The sequence below is a fragment of the Carassius carassius genome, chromosome 38 (assembly GCF_963082965.1).
Source record: "Carassius carassius chromosome 38, fCarCar2.1, whole genome shotgun sequence".
NCBI lineage: Eukaryota > Metazoa > Chordata > Actinopteri > Cypriniformes > Cyprinidae > Carassius > Carassius carassius.
This window is the reverse complement of record NC_081792.1, coordinates 27793872-27818685: the sequence shown is the minus strand read 5'-3', so window position 1 is coordinate 27818685 and position 24814 is coordinate 27793872. Positions and strand designations below refer to the sequence as shown.

Sequence of the window (24814 nt, the reverse complement as noted above, 5' to 3'; positions counted from 1 at the left end):
AGTTTGGAGAAGCTCAGGTGTGCTCTTGGAGAGTATCTTCAGAACGGCATCCACACCTCAGATCTTCTGGAGAGGGCCGTGTCTTTCATCACCCTCAAAAGAGTTTTACTTTCCCATGACGGCTACTCCAAATACTCCCGTGACATCCTGCGTCTTTTCCCTGATCACACAGAAGATGTAGCAGCGTTATGCTCTGAAGAATGAACATCACATGAGCACCAAGAACAAAACTCACACAAAAGACTCTTATGAGAAAGAGTGAAGAAGACTTAATCTTCGTGAAAATCTCTCACTGTCATGCCTTTAACTTTGTATATGTAACTTTATGCCTTAATGATTTTTACATTTGAATGTATTTCTTGCTCGAAAGAAGAATATTTTAATATTTTTGTTTTCACAAATGCTTAGTTTTTATGCATTATATGCATTACTCTTGGCAGATACTCTGCGATGCATTTAAACAACTGTGTTTGTAAGTGAATGATACTTTATGCTGTTTTTATGTTTAGCATGAAAAGATTTAAACCAAAACTCCTTTAATGGGAGTAAATGTTATTCTATTGTGATGCAACAATAACCTCATATAATTGATAATGGCTTGAAAAGATAGAAAATAAAAGTAAGTTTTTAATGCAATTTCCATTCATTGTCTTATTTGATGTGTATTATGATGTATTTCTTGCTCTATAAGCAGTCAGATTGCTACTTACAAAATATATTAGCCTATATGTTCAATTTGTTTAGCATCTTTAAAGGAGGAGACATAATGTAATCCTAATAAAACGTTCTCACAGCATCACATTTCTATAAAGTCTTGAAATGTTATTGCTTTGTAACATAGTGACTTACATACACTCACATTTTAAATATCGCAAAAATATCACTCAACAACTATCCCTTCAATTTAGTTTCTTATGCTCAAATAGAGTAAAAAATAGCTTTCGTTTCCGATTGTTAAAACCTTTTAAATGTTGGGTGTGAGTGCTGAAGAAATGATTGTGATTGAATGTGTGTCATGAGAGTGTGTCTTTTCAAATTGGATTTTGTGGGAAAAACATGGACAACAAAGTGAGATGGGGATTTAAGATATATGACAATAATAATCACAGATGTCAGACGTTCAGATGATTGTTTTATTTCGCAGCAGAAATACAGTACATTCACTGAACTGCTTTAGTCTTTTAAAATTTCCATAACCTTCACAGAAGGACACAAATGATCACATGAGCAATTAAAATTACAAATTACAACATGACAGAAATTAGTTGTGAGTATATAAACCTTCACAGAAGGAACAATGACAGCTCTAACCAACCAACACATGTTTACAAACCCTTAAAACAGAGGGAATCTGAATGTGATCTATTATAGACCAAAGAGAAATGATTAAATATGAATCATAGAGTTTGAATTATTATCATCTCATCTCAAAATAAGCCCATAATCAAATATGGGCTTATTTTGAGCCACTTATATAAAGAATTAATAATTTAGCAAGATTCTTGCCATCACATTCATATAAGTAAATTAGAACATTTCATATAACATAACTCTCTTTTTATCAGCTTTTAGAACAAAGCTTCAGAATCAGAGTAGTTTTCAGATCATAAATGATGTAAAAGTATGTAAAAGTCAATGTTGTCTAATACAGACGTCAGTAAATGTTCCCATCTGAAACTCTTGACATGAAATCTTCACAGAAGATCGAATCATCAGAGCACTTAACAGGGCAAATATCTCTTCCAAACTGGAACTCATGAAACACTTTTCTCAAAAAGAGAAACTAAAAGTATAATAGTCTACACTGAATCTAGTGTAGATGTTCAGTCTGAGTCTGTAAGGCTCTATCAAGGCCTCCAGATGGCGCTCTTGTTGACATTCATGTCTTTGCTGGAGGTCTTCTGGTCTGGCAGGACACTTTCCCTCCTGTTCTGATCACATGATGTCTGCAGCTTCTGGACGTGCTTCAGCAGTCTTCTCTGGCTCTGTGTCTTCATCTCATCTTTGAACAGGAAGTGCACAATCTCACCGACACTCCTGAAGAAGCCTTGATTGACAGCATGTGAACTGGAGTTGTGTCGTTGCAGGAAGTTGACCTTCATCTCCAGGAAATCAGCTTGAATCAGTCTGCTGCTCGAGGAACTCTGGAGCCAGAAGACACTTGAGCTGCTCGATGCTGCTGTTGATACGATCTCTGCACATCTTCTCCACCATCGGCTTTCTCAGCTGCAAATGAAGACAGAAAAGCATCAGAGAAGTGGCCTTGGAATAAACCAGTGATTGAGAAGAGCCGTGAAAGCTGCTGCAGTAATGCTGCTGTAAGTAGGATGTGAATGTACCTTGTTGTTGAGAGGGAGAAGCTCCTTTGAGATGATTGTAGCTGTCATGTCTGGATCTCTGTGCTGTAGATCTCTCTGTTCAGAGTGAGTCTGGTTTGCACTGGCTGCAGCTCCTCTATTTATACTCCCAAATCTCCATATGAATGTGTGAGGCTTGAGCTTGTTGGAGTTTCTCACCGTTTGGAGCCAATGGAAGAGCTCAGACAGACAATGAGGGATGTGGAGCGCCACATGCTGCTTTCTAAGAGCTCTTTAAACTGGCTGCTGTCACACACTCCTGGATCAGGTGGAGCCACAGAGACACTCAGAATCACACACATTTGTATTCACATTAAATCACTCACACAATAGAAGTGTGTCGGCTCCCACAGGACTACCAAAGGCTCAATCATCTGTGCTGTGTGACCCACAGGACCATTTATAATTGTTTTATAGCTGAACTGGAGAAAACATTTTTTATAATAAAAGTCAATTCAAGTTTATTTGTATAGCGCTTTACATTTACGCTTTAAAAAAAATGTAAAGGTGCATAACTTTCTATAACACTATATATAAATATATTGTTAATAAAATAAATATACATATATATATATATATATATATATATATATATATATATATATATATATATATATATATGTAGCAATTGACATGGATTAAAAGTGTTGATAAACTTATATATATATATATATATATATATTTATTTATATTGCACAGAGTAACTAAATCATTTTGAATTCCATGGGAAATGCTTGTGCATCAAAACTCCTTAGGGTTTAAATCCCTGGGGTTTTAATAGCAGTTGTCCATCTGCTTCTCATGTGAATAGACACACTTCTATTGTTGTGTGTGTGAGAAACTCTTGAGAACAGAGTCACAGTTCTCATGTCATTAGCATCCTAAACCCCAACACAAGCTCAGGATTCGACAAACACACAAGGGAGAACACACACTTCTGGATATTAAATGTAGTGCTTACTACAAAGTTGTTGTTGTTGTTGTTGTTTTTTGCAAAATCACTTCCATTTGATATTATCTATGAAAAGGTTGATAAATAGAATAGTATGCCATAATAGTATTGCAGTATTGCATCAAAACAGTTTCCAAAATTCAAAAGGATTTTTTGTTTCATTGAAGTTCTCCTGTATTGCCAATATTTTACAAGTTTGTGCAATGGCGTTTAATTTATGAGAACAGAAAATAAAGTTTTTTTTTTTTTTTTGCATTATCAGCCAGTCAGGAGGTTTTCCTCCAGATGGTTGGTGACGTCAGGTTGATCACTGAGTCACTGAGTCACTAAAGCTCCATTCAGGACTCGGATGATTTTGTGCTCCATTGATATGAACACAGAGAATCAGTGTGGGAACCTCACATGAGACCAAATCACACTGACCAGCACACACACACACACACACACACACACACACACACAGAGGAGTCCTGGAGTCTCAGACAATGGAGACAATGACGTCTGAATTCCAGCGCACAACTCTAAAGCTTTAGATGCAAATATATTCACATCTGTACATGCACCTGGTGAAACACATTTTGTAATCACACCTTTCGTTTAAATTCCAAGAGCACTGTTTTCAATTAAGTCGTGTGTTTTCAGTAAAGGTAATGGTTTCTAAACATTTTAATATTTCAGTGGTTCTCCCCTAAAGGGCAATCACAGTGCATCCATGAAGCAGCGTATGTGGTTTTCTTTATGGTACCTGAACTTCAGTCAGTTTTATAATGTAGACACTTAATAAAAAAGGAAGATAAGTAGTTAAGCCTTCCATAACAAGTTACAAATTAATAAATGGCCTCATATTATACAAATACGTCTTGTTTGATGACATTTGATAATTTGCAGTTTGCATTTAATAGACTACATTTTCAAGGAATTATTTGCAAGTGGTTTGTAAAAAGTGTGTTTTATGCATGTTTGGGATGAGTTTTAATTGCATTCATACTGTTTTGCCAGCTCGTGGTGTTTCAAGGGTTTCAAAACAATGAATCATTTTGTGAAGCAATTGTTTCAGTTGATTCTGTTCAATAAAATCTGATGGAGTTCAAAACTCTGTTCTGTAAAATCTGAGCTCCCTCAGACTCAATTAATTTAAATTACATAAACATTGACATCTGTGATTATTAATCAGTTCACATCATCATCTATTGTTGCCATGGTGATATAAATTTGATCATAATTCTGAACGTTACATTCATCAGATGTATTCATTGTTTACACTCTAAAAAATGGCAAGCAAAAAGTTTATACATTTTTTTGACCAGCCTGGGAGCAGGAAACCCTCACCAAACAGAAGACTGCAATGTAAATTGTAGTAAATAGCTTATTTTATTTTGGACAAAATCATCCATTTGTATGGCCTGAGATCCTCATCATGAATAATCAGATTGTTGTTGAATCACAATATTAATATAGAACAACATTTACTCCCATTAAAGGAGTTCTGGTTTAAATATCTTCATGCATTTTAAACGAAAAGCAGCATAAAGTATAATTCACTTACAAACATTAAAATATATTGCAGTGTAACTGCCACGAATAATGCATATAATGCATAAAATGAGCATTTGTGAAAACAAAAATATAAAACTATTCTTTTGAGCAAGAAATATAAATTCACAGGAGAACAAAATGAAGTTATATTTTACATTTAAGCCCGTTATTGCTTAAACTTTATGTGTTTATGTTCAGTCTTTTCTGTGAGTTTTGTTCTTGGTGCTCATGTGATGTTCATTCTTCAGAGCATAGCGCTGCTACATCTTCTGTGTGATCAGGGAAAAGACGCAGGATGTCACGGGAGTATTTGGAGTAGCCGTCATGGGAAAGTAAAACTCTTTTGAGGGTGATGAAAGACACGGCCCTCTCCAGAAGATCTGAGGTGTGGATGCCGTTCTGAAGATACTCTCCAAGAGCACACCTGAGCTTCTCCAAACTGTTGCCACACTTTCTCTCCAAACACGTAAGAACGCATCTGAAAACAACAACACAATCACGTCAGTTCATGTGCATTTAGAATATCAAAACTGAATGAAATACTAAAAGATAGCTCTTAGGTTTGAGGCTTTTCATGCATCTGCCAGTTTGTGAAGTTCTTCTACCTTGCGTGTTGCACGTGTTGAGTCTTGATGCTGCTCTGGAAAGACATGTCCATGTAGGTCGTCATGACTGATGCTGATTCCTGTCGGGCCAAGTGTTGAAGATGAAGCTCAGTTTTGACCGAAGTGTCTTCGGTGTTAAAGGTTCCTCACAGGAGCTGCTGTCTCATGGATCTGTCATCTTCAGCTTCCATTTATACTCACATCGCTCTCCTCTCAGCCAATCAGAAGCCTGAGCTGCTTGAACAACAGTGTGTTGATGAGTGAATCGGTGGGATGTTCTCCTCTCTGCCATCTGCCATAAGGTCACTTATATTCATCTTTATGAATGTGGGGACACAGGACAGTTCAAGTTCCCACAAGATGGTCAACTCAAAATATGAAAGTCAGAGACGACTGTTAGATACAATTACATACATACGAGTGTGTGACAGCAGCCAGTTTAAAGAGCTGTTAGAAAGAAGCATGTGGCGGCCCACATCCCTCATTGCATTTAAAACAGTTTTTACTAGAGGGAAAATTGCACAGTAGACCACTGTATCTGAATTAAATCCAAAGGACAATAGAACTCAACTAAGAGACCAGAGGTCAGAGGTCCCCATCAATGGATATATTTGAACTTAATTCACTGATATTATAAGTCCAAAATAAAAAAAAGAAGAAGAATCAAATGTTTGATTTTAAAAAATAAATCTTCAGTTTAATGTTAAAATCAACATATCTTCAGAATCAGAGGCGTGAGAAAGCTGTCCTGTATTAAGGCTCATTATCATGTGAATAGACACACTTCTATTGTTGTGTGTGAGAAACTCTGGAGAACAGAGTCACAGTTCTCGTGGCATTAGCATCCTAAACCCCAACACAAGCTCAGGATTCAACAAACACACAAGGGGGAACACACACTTCTGGATATTTACATGCATGAGCTTGACGAGCTGGTTTTATGATGTCACTGATGATGTCATCAGCAGTGTGAACAGAATTCCAGTTTATTTTCCTTTATGCATCATTAGCTTTTAAAATAACTTAACTTTTGCATCAGGTGCTCAAGAAACGTTTGTAATCTACACAAAGATAGCTCACATATGTATCTAAAATTGTATTTGCTAAAAAAAAATTATGTTTTTTTTGCATTGAACAATATTTAATATGCAGAAAAAATGACTTATTTTTGCATATTCTCATTGCATGAGACTATTTCTAATCAGAAGGTGTTTGATGACATGTTGCTGTTCATCAGGAGGTTTTCCTCCAGATGGTTGGTGACGTCAGGTTGATCACCGAGTCTTCAGCGTCACTAAAGCTCCATTCAGGACTCTGATGCTTTTGTGCTCCATTGATATGAACACAGAGAGTCAGTGTGGGAACCTCACATGAGATCAACTCACACTGACCAACACACACACGCACACGCACACTCACACGCACACTCACACGCACACACACACACACACACACACACACACACACACACACACACACACACACACACACACACACACACACACACACACACACACACATCTGCTTCATCTGGAGTGTGATGTCACCGCAGCAATGATAATCTAGAATATCATGAATTATGACACTAAATATCTGACTTGAAATGTTGATCTTTATGCACAAACACATAAATAAATCCATATGTATCCAAATAATACTGTAACAACTTGACTTGGCATTGAAGATTATTTTATATAGTTTTATAAACAGAATATATTATACTATTTTACTTTGATAATACACAATGGAATGCAAAAACAAAATGCTTTATTTTATAAAGTACACAGTAATTCAGATCACATGTCTAAGAATGCACATGACTCTGATATCATCATGTGCTCACTGTCTCCACGTGTGTTTCTAGTAATGATGAGCGTGTGCTGCTTCAGTGTCATTGATGTGAACATGAGCTCTCAGCACTTTCCCAGAGTCACTCTCCACCTGCTCCTTTGAGCTCCTGATGGAGGATCATTGAGCATGTGGCGCTCCACATCCCTCATTGTCTGTCTGAGCTCTTCCATTGGCTCCAAACGGTGAGAAACTCCAACAAGCTCAAGCCTCACACATTCATATGGAGATTTGGGAGTATAAATAGAGGAGCTGCAGCCAGTGCAAACCAGACTCACTCTGAACAGAGAGATCTACAGCACAGAGATCCAGACATGACAGCTACAATCATCTCAAAGGAGCTTCTCCCTCTCAACAACAAGGTACATTCACATCCTACTTACAGCAGCATTACTGCAGCAGCTTTCACGGCTCTTCTCAATCACTGGTTTATTCCAAGGCCACTTCTCTGATGCTTTTCTGTCTTCATTTGCAGCTGAGAAAGCCGATGGTGGAGAAGATGTGCAGAGATCGTATCAACAGCAGCATCGAGCAGCTCAAGTGTCTTCTGGCTCCAGAGTTCCTCGAGCAGCAGACTGATTCAAGCTGATTTCCTGGAGATGAAGGTCAACTTCCTGCAACAACACAACTCCAGTTCACATGCTGTCAATCAAGGCTTCTTCAGGAGTGTCGGTGAGATTGTGCACTTCCTGTTCAAAGATGAGATGAAGACACAGAGCCAGAGAAGACTGCTGAAGCACGTCCAGAAGCTGCAGACATCATGTGATCAGAACAGGAGGGAAAGTGTCCTGCCAGACCAGAAGACCTCCAGCAAAGACATGAATGTCAACAAGAGCGCCATCTGGAGGCCTTGATAGAGCCTTACAGACTCAGACTGAACATCTACACTAGATTCAGTGTAGACTATTATACTTTTAGTTTCTCTTTTCGAAGAAAAGTGTTTAATGAGTTCCAGTTTGGAAGAGATATTTGCCCTGTTAAGTGCTCTGATGATTCGATCTTCTGTGAAGTCTTCACTTCTAGTTCCAGATGGGTACATTTACTGATAGGGGAAGTCGTGGCCTAATGGTTAGAGAGTTGGACTCCCAATCCAAAGGTTGTGAGTTCGAGTCCCGGGCCGGCAGGAATTGTGGGTGGGGGGAGTGCATGTACAGTTCTCTCTCCACCTTCAATACCACGACTTAGGTGCCCTTGAGCAAGGCATCGAACCCCCAACTGCTCCCCGGGCTGCCCACTGCTCCGGGTGTATGCTCACAGTGTGTGTGTGTTCACTGCTCTGTGTGTGTGCATTTCGGATGGGTTAAATGCAGAGCACAAATTCTGAGTATGGGTCACCATACTTGGCTGAATGTCACTTCACTTCTCACTTCTCACTGAAAGTTTGTATTAGACAACGTTAACTTTAGGATACATCTGCATGTGATGTGAAGGAAATCCTTCTATGAAGACTTTCTCTTTTTGAGAAAATGTCCTTTAACTATGTTTAGTTTCAAATATAGCTTGCATTGCAAAATACCATATGGCACTATTTTCTGCAGGTCCTTAGACTTATTAGTCTAAAAGTGCACTAAAATGCATTTTTCATATCCTTTCGGTATAATGTTCACCTTTGAGGTGATGCATTATGTGACTGTAAAGTCAAATCACCTTTATTTTTTTTATTTTTCATTTTGAAATACTGTTCCCTTATTTGCAAATTGCAAAAAGCATTTATTTATCTTTTTGATCATAGTTATTGTTTGGAAAAATGACACCTTTCAGTGTGTCACTGTCCTCTACGAGGATTTTCTACAAATGAAATTTCATTTTCTAATTCTGAAACGAAGGTGAAATCCCTCCATGAGGGTTAATGTAAAACTCTTACCTGCATTGGTTAAGTATAGAGATCTTCCTCTATATATGCACGCTCTGTATACATGACTATATTTACATTATTGTAAATCTGTTGATATTATGTGTTTTGGACACATTTATTGTCATTTTTGTCCTCCAGAGGGCGTTTCTCTGCTTTGATTTTCAGTTTAATGAAGCAACTTGTATTGAAACAAATGCTTCCAACAGTGAAAGTAATGTGTATGAGAGATATTTTCCATACACAAGAAAAATAAACAAAGCTAAACTCTACTACTGTACGTGGTTTCATTTATTTAAGCGTCAGTGAATAAAATCATGTTTTGAGGTAGAAACTAAAATTCCTCAGTGTTCAAACACCGAATTTACACTTATTGTTTGAATGACATTGCATCAGATAACAAAATTTCAAGTGTTTCTATCTGAAATTCATACTGTAAGTATGACATAAGGGTTCAAATACTGTTAGTCGCTACTGACTGATTAATAAATACTGAAACAAACAGCCCTTACATCTAAATTGAGTGAATGAATAGAGTGTGAGAAACAAACCCTCCGAGACAATAGAGCTCAACTGGAGAACAGGGTCAAAGGTCAGTGACCTCGTTTTAAACTTTTATAGTTCCATCGTTGTGCTCTGTTCCTTCAACTTTCATTCACATGCACAGATTTGCAAAATGTTGGCATTATTAGGAGGTTTGAAAAAGAGCCTTGGGACATTATGAACACTAATACTATTTATTGTATTTATATATAAAAAAAAATTATCTGACACTTCAGAAACATATAAAATGTGGTTTCTTTGCAGTCTTCTATAGTAATTTATTATTTAGTATCTTTTTAATGTTAATTATTATTGAACTACTCTTCTATTTGGGACTATATAAACACACACACGCAAACACACTCACACACACACACACTGATAGTTCTAATAAAAAATAATTTGTATTTGTACAAGTTATTTAGCATTATGCACTTAAAAATTAAATTGATCACCAAATGTGACAAAACTTATTTATCTGTTAATTATATTATTGTAAAATGCAAACATGCAAAGTTAAAAACTGCTTTTAACTTCAGTTCTGTTAGTGTCACTTAAAGATTCACAAATGTCTCTGTATTCGCAAATACATATATGTCACATACGTCAACCTGTAGTCAATGGTTTTTATCTGGTATTAGATGAGAAGCATTCATTAGCTTCCCGAGGGAATTTTTATTATAGGATCAAGTTGTTATTAGCATCTGAATAGGCACATGTCTATTGTTCAGTGTGGGAAAGCTCTGGTACCAAGAATCACAGCTCAATGTCATTAGCATCCCAAAACCTGCAATTCAACTCAATGTTTTGTGACTCTGAAACGAGAGAAAACAGCCCTGCTCTCATCCATATCAAAGGTTTTTTCAGTTTTTGAAAATTTAAGTTAAATGTTTTTTAAATTGACCAGTCAGTCTGGAGCTTTAAAACACTTCACAACACGTTTCACCGTTTACAGTTTTTTTTCGATTGCTAAACGACAGTGAGCACATCTGGAGCTACATGTGCAAAACTCTAACTACAGTCTGCACCAGCAACAGTCACCTGAGCGAAACAGTTCACATCACCTGCAAAACTCATTCCAAGCAACACAACTCTTAACACACGGCTCAAAACAGACTCAGTGCAGCCAAACACCACACACAACTCTCACTGAGATAACACACACCGTCACTCAGAACACACCGAGAGGAGAAACACCACACACAACTCTCACTGAGATAACACACACCGTCACTCAGAACACACCGAGAGGAGAAACACCACACACAACTCTCACTGAGATAACACACACCGTCACTCAGAACACACCGAGAGGAAAAACACCACACACAACCCTCGCTGAGATAACACACACCGTCACTCAGAACACACAGAGAGGAGAAACACCACACACGACCCTCGCTGAGATAACACACACCGTCACTCAGAACACACAGAGAGGAGAAACACTACACACAACCCTCGCTGAGATAACACACACCGTCACTCAGAACACACCGAGAGGAGAAACACTACACACAACCCTCGCTGAGATAACACACACCGTCACTCAGAACACACCGAGAGGAGAAACACCACACACAACCCTCACTGAGATAACACACACCGTCACTCAGAACACACCGAGAGGAGAAACACCACACACGACCCTCGCTGAGATAACACACACCGTCACTCAGAACACACCGAGAGGAGAAACACCACACACGACCCTCGCTGAGATAACACACACCGTCACTCAGAACACACCGAGAGGAGAAACACCACACACAACTCTCACTGAGATAACACACACCATCACTCAGAACACACCGAGAGGAGAAACACCACACACAACCCTCACTGAGATAACACACACCGTCACTCAGAACACACCGAGAGGAGAAACACCACACACAACCCTCACTGAGATAACACACACCGTCACTCAGAACACACCGAGAGGAAAAACACCACACACAACTCTCACTGAGATAACACACACCGTCACTCAGAACACACCGAGAGGAGAAACACCACACACAACCCTCACTGAGATAACACACACCGTCACTCAGAACACACCGAGAGGAAAAACACCACACACAACTCTCACTGAGATAACACACACCGTCACTCAGAACACACCGAGAGGAGAAACACCACACACAACCCTCACTGAGATAACACACACCGTCACTCAGAACACACCGAGAGGAAAAACACCACACACAACCCTCGCTGAGATAACACACACCGTCACTCAGAACACACCGAGAGGAGAAACACAACACACAACCCTCACTGAGATAACACACACCGTCACTCAGAACACACCGAGAGGAGAAACACCACACACAACCCTCACTGAGATAACACACACCGTCACTCAGAACACACCGAGAGGAAAAACACTACACACGACCCTCGCTGAGATAACACACACCGTCACTCAGAACACACCGAGAGGAGAAACACCACACACACCCCTCGCTGAGATAACACACACCGTCACTCAGAACACACCGAGAGGAGAAACACCACACACAACCCTCACTGAGATAACACACACCGTCACCCAGAACACACCGAGAGGAGAAACACTACACACAACCTTCGCTGAGATAACACACACCGTCACTCAGAACACACCGAGAGGAGAAACACCACACACAACCCTCACTGAGATAACACACACCGTCACTCAGAACACACCGAGAGGAGAAACACCACACACGACCCTCGCTGAGATAACACACACCGTCACTCAGAACACACAGAGAGGAGACACACTACACACAACCCTCGCTGAGATAACACACACATCACTCAGAACACACCGAGAGGAGAAACACCACACACAACTCTCACTGAGATAACACACACCGTCACTCAGAACACACCGAGAGGAAAAACACCACACACAACCCTCGCTGAGATAACACACACCGTCACTCAGAACACACCGAGAGGAGAAACACCACACACAACCCTCACTGAGATAACACACACCGTCACTCAGAACACACCGAGAGGAGGAACACCACACACAACCCTCGCTGAGATAACACACACCGTCACTCAGAACACACCGAGAGGAAAAACACCACACACAACCCTCGCTGAGATAACACACACCGTCACTCAGAACACACCGAGAGGAAAAACACCACACACAACTCTCACTGAGATAACACACACCGTCACTCAGAACACACCGAGAGGAGAAACACCACACACAACCCTCACTGAGATAACACACACCGTCACTCAGAACACACCGAGAGGAAAAACACCACACACAACCCTCGCTGAGATAACACACACCGTCACTCAGAACACACCGAGAGGAAAAACACCACACACAACCCTCACTGAGATAACACACACCGTCACTCAGAACACACCGAGAGGAGAAACACCACACACACCCCTCGCTGAGATAACACACACCGTCACTCAGAACACACCGAGAGGAGAAACACCACACACAACCCTCACTGAGATAACACACACCGTCACCCAGAACACACCGAGAGGAGAAACACTACACACAACCCTCGCTGAGATAACACACACCGTCACTCAGAACACACCGAGAGGAGAAACACCACACACGACCCTCACTGAGATAACACACACCGTCACTCAGAACACACCGAGAGGAGAAACACTACACACGACCCTCGCTGAGATAACACACACCGTCACTCAGAACACACCGAGAGGAGAAACACCACACACGACCCTCACTGAGATAACACACACCGTCACTCAGAACACACCGAGAGGAGAAACACCACACACAACCCTCGCTGAGATAACACACACCGTCACTCAGAACACACCGAGAGGAGAAACACCACACACACCCCTCGCTGAGATAACACACACCGTCACTCAGAACACACCGAGAGGAGAAACACCACACACAACCCTCGCTGAGATAACACACACCGTCACTCAGAACACACCGAGAGGAGAAACACCACACACAACCCTCGCTGAGATAACACACACCGTCACTCAGAACACACCGAGAGGAGAAACACTACACACGACCCTCGCTGAGATAACACACACCGTCACTCAGAACACACCGAGAGGAGAAACACCACACACACCCCTCGCTGAGATAACACACACCGTCACTCAGAACACACCGAGAGGAGAAACACCACACACAACCCTCGCTGAGATAACACACACCGTCACTCAGAACACACCGAGAGGAGAAACACCACACACGACCCTCGCTGAGATAACACACACCGTCACTCAGAACACACCGAGAGGAGAAACACTACACACGACCCTCGCTGAGATAACACACACCGTCACTCAGAACACACCGAGAGGAGAAACACCACACACGACCCTCACTGAGATAACACACACCGTCACTCAGAACACACCGAGAGGAGAAACACCACACACGACCCTCGCTGAGATAACACACACCGTCACCCAGAACACACCGAGAGGAGAAACACCACACACACCCCTCGCTGAGATAACACACACCGTCACTCAGAACACACCGAGAGGAGAAACACCACACACAACCCTCGCTGAGATAACACACACCGTCACCCAGAACACACCGAGAGGAGAAACACCACACACAACCCTCACTGAGATAACACACACCGTCACTCAGAACACACCGAGAGGAGAAACACCACACACAACCCTCGCTGAGATAACACACACCGTCACTCAGAACACACCGAGAGGAGAAACACCACACACAACCCTCGCTGAGATAACACACACCGTCACTCAGAACACACCGAGAGGAGAAACACTACACACGACCCTCGCTGAGATAACACACACCGTCACTCAGAACACACCGAGAGGAGAAACACCACACACAACCCTCGCTGAGATAACACACACCGTCACTCAGAACACACCGAGAGGAGAAACACCACACACAACCCTCGCTGAGATAACACACACCGTCACTCAGAACACACCGAGAGGAGAAACACTACACACGACCCTCGCTGAGATAACACACACCGTCACTCAGAACACACCGAGAGGAGAAACACCACACACACCCCTCGCTGAGATAACACACACCGTCACTCAGAACACACCGAGAGGAGAAACACCACACACAACCCTCGCTGAGATAACACACACCGTCACTCAGAACACACCGAGAGGAGAAACACCACACACGACCCTCGCTGAGATAACACACACCGTCACTCAGAACACACCGAGAGGAAAAACACCACACACAACCCTCGCTGAGATAACACACACCGTCACTCAGAACACACCGAGAGGAGAAACAATGGCATCAAACACCAACACAGAAAATACAAACTGTTCATCTTTACAGTATGAACAATTACAATGACTTCATATGAAGTAATGTTTTCTTCAAAGAAAGGAGTGGCATTCTTTCAGATTATTCATTAACATTTTTAGAACATAACAATTATTTAAGGTAAATGAAAATTAGCAGTTTGCTTCAATAGTCTGTAGTAATTTACAGAATTACAGTAATGAGAGAAAAAAAAGGTTGAAACTAAAAGTACATACTGTAATTCGAACCAATAATTGAGGGGCTAATCCTGAAATTGCAATCTGCAGTGTTTGAAATCTATTCTGTTTTGAATGTGTGCTTCACAGTTTTGACAGCAGTGTGTTAGCATTTGAACAAAGTGCTGTAAATCCACAGTGTTGTGCAGGTTGTGGTTACAGTTTTTTACGATTGCTATGACAGATTTTTCAATACTTTTAACAATTTTCCAAAACTCTTAACACAGTTAGCACTACATCCGCCTGTGTAAGCTATACTATTAACACATTTCTTGTTGCTTTAACACAAAATGCATACAATTAACACAAATTTAAAATGCTTGAACTTCTTTTACACACACACTCAAACAAGACCAAAACAATGGATTTTAACTGCCAAATTTACCAATGATTTAACACTGTATGTCAGAACAGATAACACCATGTTCTAAACCTAACCTTACAGGCTAAAGTCAAGGTAAACAGCTGTTCATATTGTGAATTGAAACACAAATATATTCCCTGTATTTTATTCCATTGCTAATGAGAAACAGCTTATTGAAGTTATGCAAATATATAAATCACAGCTGATTCCCATCTAGGAAGCACACTCAGGTGTTGAGGTTCTTTCAATCACATGATCATATGTTCTAAAAGAGGACTCTTTGGGCTGATCTTGTGTGGAAAAGAAACAATATAGAGCAACACAAAGAAAGAAAGAAAGAAAGAAAGAATGCCTGCAAGAGGGAGAGGAAGACGAGTACCAGGACAAGGGAGAGGAGTGGGGCAAGGACAAGGGCAAGGGAGAGGGAGAGGAGTGGGGCAAGGACAAGGGCAAGGGAGAGGAGTGGGGCAAGGACAAGGACGAGACAGAGGAGTGGGGCGAGGGAGAGGGAGAGGAGTTAGAATGCGTGGTGGCGCTCAAAGAAAGACCAGAGCTAGGGTAACTGATCAAATAAGAGCAACTATCATTGACCATGTCATAAACCATGGGCTATCGTATAGAGAGGCTGGTGAACGAGTACAACCAAATCTCAGCCGGGACACAGTGGCATCCATTGTCCGTATTTTCAGAGAAACCAACAGGTAGGATATTGCTTCTCCTACAGCAAAGTGTACTGTAAATACTGTAATATTACCATTTACAGTATTAGAGTGACTGTATGCCTCCGGTCTCTAATATGTAACTGTATTTTGTTCCTCTAAGGATTCAACGTCTACCTCCCTCAGGGGGCAGAGGAAAGCTCCTGAATGAAGAACAGGAACTTGCTATTGTCAACATGGTGATTGCTGACAATGAAATAAAACTGAAGGACATTCAGTCCAGAGTTGTAGAGGACAACCTTGTCTTTGGGAACATTGCAGCAATCAGCATAACATCCATTTCTCGGACTCTAGCTAAACACAGAGTCCTAATGAAACAACTATACAAAGTTCCTTTTGAAAGGAACAGTGAGCGCATCAAAGAACTCCGTCACCAATACGTCCAGGTAAGGTTATGCAATACAGTCATTACTGTACTATACACAGTGTGTTTTGCAGTAAACTACTCTATAAACCTGGAGTACATTAGGACATACAGTAGATATACAGTACAGCACAGCATGTACATACACTGTGTCTAATTACTTTCAGAGAGTCATGGAGTTGGAGGCCAATCAAGTCCCACATGAAATTATCTATGGTGACGAGGCTGGCTTCAACTTGGCGAAAAGGCGTCGCCGTGGGAGAAACATAATTGGCAAAAGGGCCACAGTTACCGTGCCGGGCCAGAGAGGAGCCAACATCACCATGTGTGCCGCAATCTCCAACAATGGTGCACTCCTGCATAAATGTGAGATTGGCCCCTACAACACCGACCGCCTTCTCCTATTTTTAGAAGACCTGCACGAAAGATTGGTGCCAGAGGTAGAAAGGGGACAGGTGGGAGAACACTTGCCAATATATGTGATCACATGGGACAATGTGGCATTCCACCATTCCCGTGCAGTCACAGCATGGTTTGACGCCCATCCTAGGATGGTGTCCCTTTTCCTTGCTCCTTACTCCCCTTTCCTCAACCCCATTGAGGAGTTTTTCTCATCCTGGAGATGGAAGGTTTTTGACCATCGCCCACATGACCAAATGTCCCTCCTGGATGCAATGGATGCTGCATGCCAAGACATCACAGCTGAACACTGCCAGGGGTGGATAAGGCATGCAAAAAGATTCTTCCCACGATGCCTTGCCAGAGAAGATATCAGGTGTGATGTGGATGAGAACATGTGGCCAAATGCAGAAGACCGGGCAGATTAGAAGTTTACTTTGTTTTTTTTAATTATTATTCCGGTGCTTTTTCTGTTTGTATATCTTGCAGTAATGTCCTTTTGCAAATAAAGTCTTTACTGCAGCAATTCTGTCTCTGTCTTTTTTTTAGAACTGTAACTGTACATTCTATAAAGCTACTCTGAGATGGTCATTCATTTTTTGTGACAAAATGCATGCATTTACTAAACCCAACAAAACAAAAATGTAGAGAGGCTTCAAAAGAAACTACAGTGCAAAACACAATCTCTGATCAATACAATATACTGTACTGTCCATTGTATAAGGGCAGACCTGTCACATAAAATAATGCAGTTTCTGTAATTTCAGCTGATGATCGTGTTTTTTTTGTCATTGTGTTATGATTGACTAAATGTTCCTGTTGGAAGAGAACATGTGTTAGTGTTTTGAATAATTATTTGATTTTGAAACATGTTTGCAGTGTTTTGGTAGACATCGTGTATTGTGTTAGTGTATTTTGAAAATTAGATTTGGAGTTTAGTTTACAATGTGTGATTTTGAGCATGAAATTAACCGTTTTGCCAATTGTGTGTTTTAGGTGTGTTGGTGTGTTAAGAGTTTAGGAAATTTGTTAAATGTATTGAAAAATCTGTCATAGCGATTGTAAAAAACTGTAAAGTCGTGGGATAAGTGTGTAGAGTTTTGAAAACTGTGTTCAAGCAATGAAAAACGAACTAGAGATGGGTCCACATGAACCGCTGCTGTGCAGACTGTAGTTAGAGTTTTGCACATGGAGCTCCAGTTGTGCTCACTTTCGTTTAGCAATCGAAAAAAACTGTAATATACACAACCTACAAAGTCGCAAATAGAAGTGTATTTAAAAATGTCTATCAGTTTAACATAAGCAAAACATTAAACAAAATCTCTCAAATTCCACAATCAAGTCAAAGCCACATTCAAAAGGATTTTTATTATATAAAAATAAGCAAAATGATGCATCTTTGTAATAAACAAATCCATCAAGGAATTAATTATAACTTTAAACTGTTGCTTTCTTTTTAAATTTGAGTCCATAATCCATAAATACGCTTCCTCCAGTGAAAAAATCTCCTATTGCTTCTCACATGATTTCTTACAAACACACAGCTCTTTACTTCACAAGACATTGACATAAACTGATGGACTGGAGTCTTGTGGATTATTGGGATGTTTTTATCAGTTGTTTGGACTCTTATTCTGACGGCACCCATCAGAAGATACAAACTCATCTATATCTTGGATGGCCTGAGGGTGAGTACATTTCAGCAAAAACAATATGTTTTCAGAAATATTACAAAAGGGGCTATTTTAACTCTTTACTCATTAAAAAACATCTCATGATTAGCTTCATAAACAAACCCCCGGAATATTTAATGCTGGTTGATAACTGAATTGTTCATGCATAATAAAAACAATCAGACGTACTCTAAATGAATAGACAAAGTCACTTTTTTTTTTTGATTGTTTTATTTCGCCTCAGACTGATTGAAATACATTCAATGGCCTTTACGTTTCATAATTTTAAAACAAATTCCTTCACAGAAGGAAACAACATTTCACTAACACAGTGAAAAGGTTTTTACAAAGCAACCCTTGCAAAAGGCAGTTCAGAAGCACAGTACATGGTACTGACAGAAAGATGAGGAATAACCTCTTGAAAAATAAATCCATGATCTTTTCAGATCTGCATATTATTTTCTCAGAAACACAAATACGAGCCCAGCTGGGCTTCAAATAAATCTCAATAAGATTGAAAACAACCATAAATATTAATTCCATATATTGGACACTGACCAACTCTTGCCCAAACTTATAAAACATGAGTAACATGTTGTTCAGATTAAATCATTTTGATAATCTTTCAAATTTGAATGAGATTTAAAGACTTATTATAAGCCCAAGATAAGGCACTTTAATACAGGACAGTGATAAACTGATACATCATATCATCATCATAAAACAACAAATATGATCCAAAAGATCAATAAATGGTTTCCGCCAGTTGCAAAAAATGAAAAGTGTTTCAAAATGAAACTAAGATAAAGGTGATTTGACTGCACGGTCACATAATGCATCACCTCAAATGTTAGAATTATACCCAAAGGATATGAAAAATGCATTTTAATGCACTTTTAGACTAATAAGTCCAATTAAACCTGCAGAGGCACAGTGTGCCATGATGGGATTCAAACTAAAAACAGTTAAAGGACATTTTCTCAAACAGAGAAAAATCTTCATTGAAGATTGAATCATCAGAGCACTTAACAGGGCAAATATCTCTTCCAAACTGGAACTCATGAAATACTTTTCTCAAAAAGAGAAACTAAAAGTATAATAGTCTACACTGAATCTAGTGTAGATGTTCAGTCTGAGTCTGTAAGGCTCTATCAAGGCCTCCAGATGGCGCTCTTGTTGACATTCATGTCTTTGCTGGAGGTCTTCTGGTCTGGCAGGACACTTTCCCTCCTGTTCTGATCACATGATGTCTGCAGCTTCTGGACGTGCTTCAGCAGTCTTCTCTGGCTCTGTGTCTTCATCTCATCTTTGAACAGGAAGTGCACAATCTCACCGACACTCCTGAAGAAGCCTTGATTGACAGCATGTGAACTGGAGTTGTGTTGTTGCAGGAAGTTGACCTTCATCTCCAGGAAATCAGCTTGAATCAGTCTGCTGCTCGAGGAACTCTGGAGCCAGAAGACACTTGAGCTGCTCGATGCTGCTGTTGATACGATCTCTGCACATCTTCTCCACCATCGGCTTTCTCAGCTGCAAATGAAGACAGAAAAGCATCAGAGAAGTGGCCTTGGAATAAACCAGTGATTGAGAAGAGCCGTGAAAGCTGCTGCAGTAATGCTGCTGTAAGTAGGATGTGAATGTACCTTGTTGTTGAGAGGGAGAAGCTCCTTTGAGATGATTGTAGCTGTCATGTCTGGATCTCTGTGCTGTAGATCTCTCTGTTCAGAGTGAGTCTGGTTTGCACTGGCTGCAGCTCCTCTATTTATACTCCCAAATCTCCATATGAATGTGTGAGGCTTGAGCTTGTTGGAGTTTCTCACCGTTTGGAGCCAATGGAAGAGCTCAGACAGACAATGAGGGATGTGGAGCGCCACATGCTCAATGATCCTCCATCAGGAGCTCAAAGGAGCAGGTGGAGAGTGACTCTGGGAAAGTGCTGAGAGCTCATGTTCACATCAGTGACACTGAAGCAGCACACGCTCATCATTACTAGAAACACACGTGGAGAAGCTTTGCAGAGCATCAGACAGCTCTATTTTTATTCATCATATTAAATGAAAAAAAATAAAAATATTTAATATTATTTAAAAATGAACTATTGTAATTATTACTTAAACATTTTTCAAATATGATTAAAAACAATTTTTTATTTGTGAATGAATAAATATGGTCACCTTGTTTTAGTTAACCATATCCATATGTGTGTTGTACTTATACTCATGTATGCAGTGCCATAAAATTCATTTTTCTAGATGTTTACAGATGATTGCATTTATATCTAAAGCTTTAGAGTTGTGCGCTGGAATTCAGACGTCATTGTCTCCATTGTCTGAGACTCCAGGACTCCAGATGTGTGTGTGTGTGTGTGTGTTGGTCAGTGTGAGTTGATCTCATGTGAGGTTCCCACACTGACTCTCTGTGTTCACATCAATGGAGCACAAAAGCATCAGAGTCCTGAATGGAGCTTTAGTGACGCTGAAGACTCGGTGATCAACCTGACGTCACCAACCATCTGGAGGAAAACCTCCTGATGAACAGCAACATGTCATCAAACACCTTCTGATCAGAAATAGTCTCATGCAATGAGAATATGCAAAAATAAGTATTTTATTAAATTTATCATGGCATATGCAAAACATCACTTTTTTTATCAAAGCTGTTTTTTTTAAATTAGATTTTAGTAACATTTATGAGTTATGTTTGTATTTAAATGACAAAAGTGTCTTGAGCATATGATGCAAAAGTTAAGTAATTTTAAAAGCTCATGATGCATAAAGGAAAATCAACTGTGATAATAAAAACTGTGAAAATAAACAGAAATTCTGTTCCCGCTGCTGATGACATCATCAGTGACATCATAAAACCAGCTCGTCAAGCTCATGCATGTAAATATCCAGAAGTGTGTGTTCTCCCTTGTGTGTTTGTTGAATCCTGAGCTTGTGTTGGGGTTTAGGATGCTAATGACACGAGAACTGTGACTCTGTTCTCCAGAGTTTCTCACACACAACAATAGAAGTGTGTCTATTCACATGATAATGAGCCTTAATACAGGACAGACTCCCTACAAGCTTTCTCACGCCTCTGATGCTGAAGATATGCTGAAATAAAGAACATTTTCACATGAATCTGAAGACTAATTTCTTAAAATAAAACATATGATTCAGTTCTTTTCATTGTGGACTTATACAATCACTGTACGAAGTAAAAAATAGTATAAAGTCCAATCTGATCAAGTCTGTTAGTTGAGTTCTATTGTCTCTGAGGGTCTTTGAGTGAGTTCAGTTTCTCACGCTCTGGTCATTCACTAAATTCAGTTACACAACAATAGACGTGTCCTACTGAAACCCACAGCAGACACACGTCTCCAAATGATTACTGCTTTCAAACTGGTCAAACTGGCTACTAGTTGCTTCTCTGACACAAGTAATATGAATCAATTAGGAATCTGAAACACTTGCAACGTGATTTAAACAGCTGACAATCCTTTCTGTCTCTTTATATTTTGAAGATAAATTAATCCATATTTACTAAGAATAAAACTGCATTTCAAATATCTGGTCATTTATGGTTTCCTTGGATTAAAACAATTCAGATTATTAACACCTGAGTAATGAGAAAACTATATTTTTGTCACTTCAAGCAGTTTGCTGTAGAATTACTTTTCAATATTTCTGGACTTAATTGGCATAATTTCCCCGCGGGATCTAATTTAAAAATCAAATAATCACAGTATCTGACCTAATCTTATTTTTAGAAACTCTTTTGATGAGAATTTCCACAAAAAAATAAATAAAACAAAAATAAATAAATAAATAAGTGGAAGAGAGTATAATCAGAAAAGTTTACTGAAAAAGAAAAAATCCAAGATTTTCGCTCCACTTTTTTAATTCTTGCTGTACATATAATTATTCCATTAAGAGCTTTTTTTGTGGCAATCAAGTTTTGTTTGTGTAAGAATTATTAATAAATACTGACGTACTATTGCAAAATATTAACTGGAAAATACTAGAAAAACTTTATTGCTCAAATATTAACAATCTAAATAATTTTAATTGTACAAAATATTCCTTTCTTTTCATGACCGTGTTTAAAATATGACATTTTATGACAAAACAGAATGCAACAGCAGAAAGTACATTTGAACTTGTTTTTATTATTTTGTGATGACATGATTTCATTATGAAAGCAAATAAATTGGTGATGACATATCACAACATTTGCATTAAAAGGTCTCCAAAAATATTAAACACATATTGGAATTCACATCAAATACATTTTATTAAACTTTACAAAAGTCATGTGACATATTAACATTCCTCCACATGAGGGGTGAAAGTAAAGCATACCAGAAAGAGTAGTGCTTAATGTCAAGGTAATTAAGGGTTAATCAAAATTTTATGATGACATATACATCCACAGGTGTCAAACTCAACAAAAGTGAGTTATTTGCATGGCAGAAAAAACACTGAACCACATTTAGATGTGATTCTATGATATGATTAAATGTCCTATGAGGACAACTGAGTGTTTATCATACTGACAAAATATTAAAAACCAGCTCCCAATATGGGATATTTGTACTTCACATAAAGAAAAGATTTACCATTGTGTAATAAAAAATGTAATTGGCCTTCACTGAAGGTGTATACAAATGTATTCAACAATACACAACACATATCCAGTATTGGAAACAAAACTGGATTCATAAAATCAAATCCAATTAAACTAAGTTGCACCTAACATCGATGTGAATTATAAAATCTGACACAGATTAGCAGTCTTTGCACATCAGAAAGAAATATTGTGAACTAAAATGTGGTTCACATCCTCGGTGTCTGATATAGACTTGTTTTCCTTGTTTGCTTTCCTTCAGGTGTCAGGTGTTTAAATCAATGCATTTGCTGTTACTGTGAAGTGCAGCTGATAGAGGAACAGCCACTTTTACTTCATCAGATGTTTTAGAAACCACTGGTGTTTCAGTAGATGCTTCTGCTGGGTATCATCTCCAGGAAATCAGCTTGAATCAGTCTGCTGCTCGAGGAACTCTGGAGCCAGAAGACACTTGAGCTGCTCGATGCTGCTGTTGATACGATCTCTGCACATCTTCTCCACCATCGGCTTTCTCAGCTGCAAATGAAGACAGAAAAGCATCAGAGAAGTGGCCTTGGAATAAACCAGTGATTGAGAAGAGCCGTGAAAGCTGCTGCAGTAATGCTGCTGTAAGTAGGATGTGAATGTACCTTGTTGTTGAGAGGGAGAAGCTCCTTTGAGATGATTGTAGCTGTCATGTCTGGATCTCTGTGCTGTAGATCTCTCTGTTCAGAGTGAGTCTGGTTTGCACTGGCTGCAGCTCCTCTATTTATACTCCCAAATCTCCATATGAATGTGTGAGGCTTGAGCTTGTTGGAGTTTCTCACCGTTTGGAGCCAATGGAAGAGCTCAGACAGACAATGAGGGATGTGGAGCGCCACATGCTCAATGATCCTCCATCAGGAGCTCAAAGGAGCAGGTGGAGAGTGACTCTGGGAAAGTGCTGAGAGCTCATGTTCACATCAGTGACACTGAAGCAATGTCATAACCAAATCAGTGCCATACTGAGATTTCATTTCCTCTAAAATAACCACACAGTATCATAAAAATGAGCAAAGCAATGACATTTTTAAAAAAAATTGTAATGCATACACACTTTCATGTGTGCATTTATACAAACACACGTTTCTCCAGGAGTTTAATCGTTTATGAATAAAATCAACACAGTTTATAATCAGTTAAAATGCTGTAATGAAACAGTATTTTAGATCAGTGTAACAGGATATTCTGGTGAAGCAGCTGTTCTATGAGTCCTGTGGTTGTACCTGTCCTCAGGATTGTGTTTCACACACACACACACACACACACACACACACACACACACACACACACACACAGCTGGTTCATGGCACAATGTGGACCCCGATCACACGCCCCAGCGCTCCTGGATCTGGTGGAGCCACAGAGACACACAGCTTCCCACACTTCTGTATCATCATTAAATCACTCACACAATAGAAGTGTGTCGGCT

At 39.7% G+C, this 24814-nt stretch overlaps 1 protein-coding gene and 2 pseudogenes across 1 annotated transcript; 1 reads left to right on the top strand and 2 right to left on the bottom strand.

The window, feature by feature from the left end:
* Positions 1–1136: 1136 nt before the first annotated feature.
* On the bottom strand, positions 1137–2387 carry LOC132119703 (transcription factor HES-5-like; annotated as a pseudogene).
* Positions 2388–7612: 5225 nt separating this feature from the next.
* LOC132119113 (transcription factor HES-5-like) lies at positions 7613–8338 on the top strand (annotated as a pseudogene).
* Positions 8339–19829: 11491 nt separating this feature from the next.
* LOC132119212 (transcription factor HES-5-like) lies at positions 19830–24041 on the bottom strand. The gene is made up of 3 exons (XM_059529004.1): positions 23994–24041; positions 23772–23880; positions 19830–20278 (listed from the first exon to the last, which is right to left on the bottom strand). The coding sequence occupies exons 1-3, from the start codon at positions 24039–24041 to the stop codon at positions 19905–19907; spliced, it is 531 nt and encodes a 176-aa protein (XP_059384987.1). The 3' UTR covers positions 19830–19904.
* Positions 24042–24814: the final 773 nt, after the last annotated feature.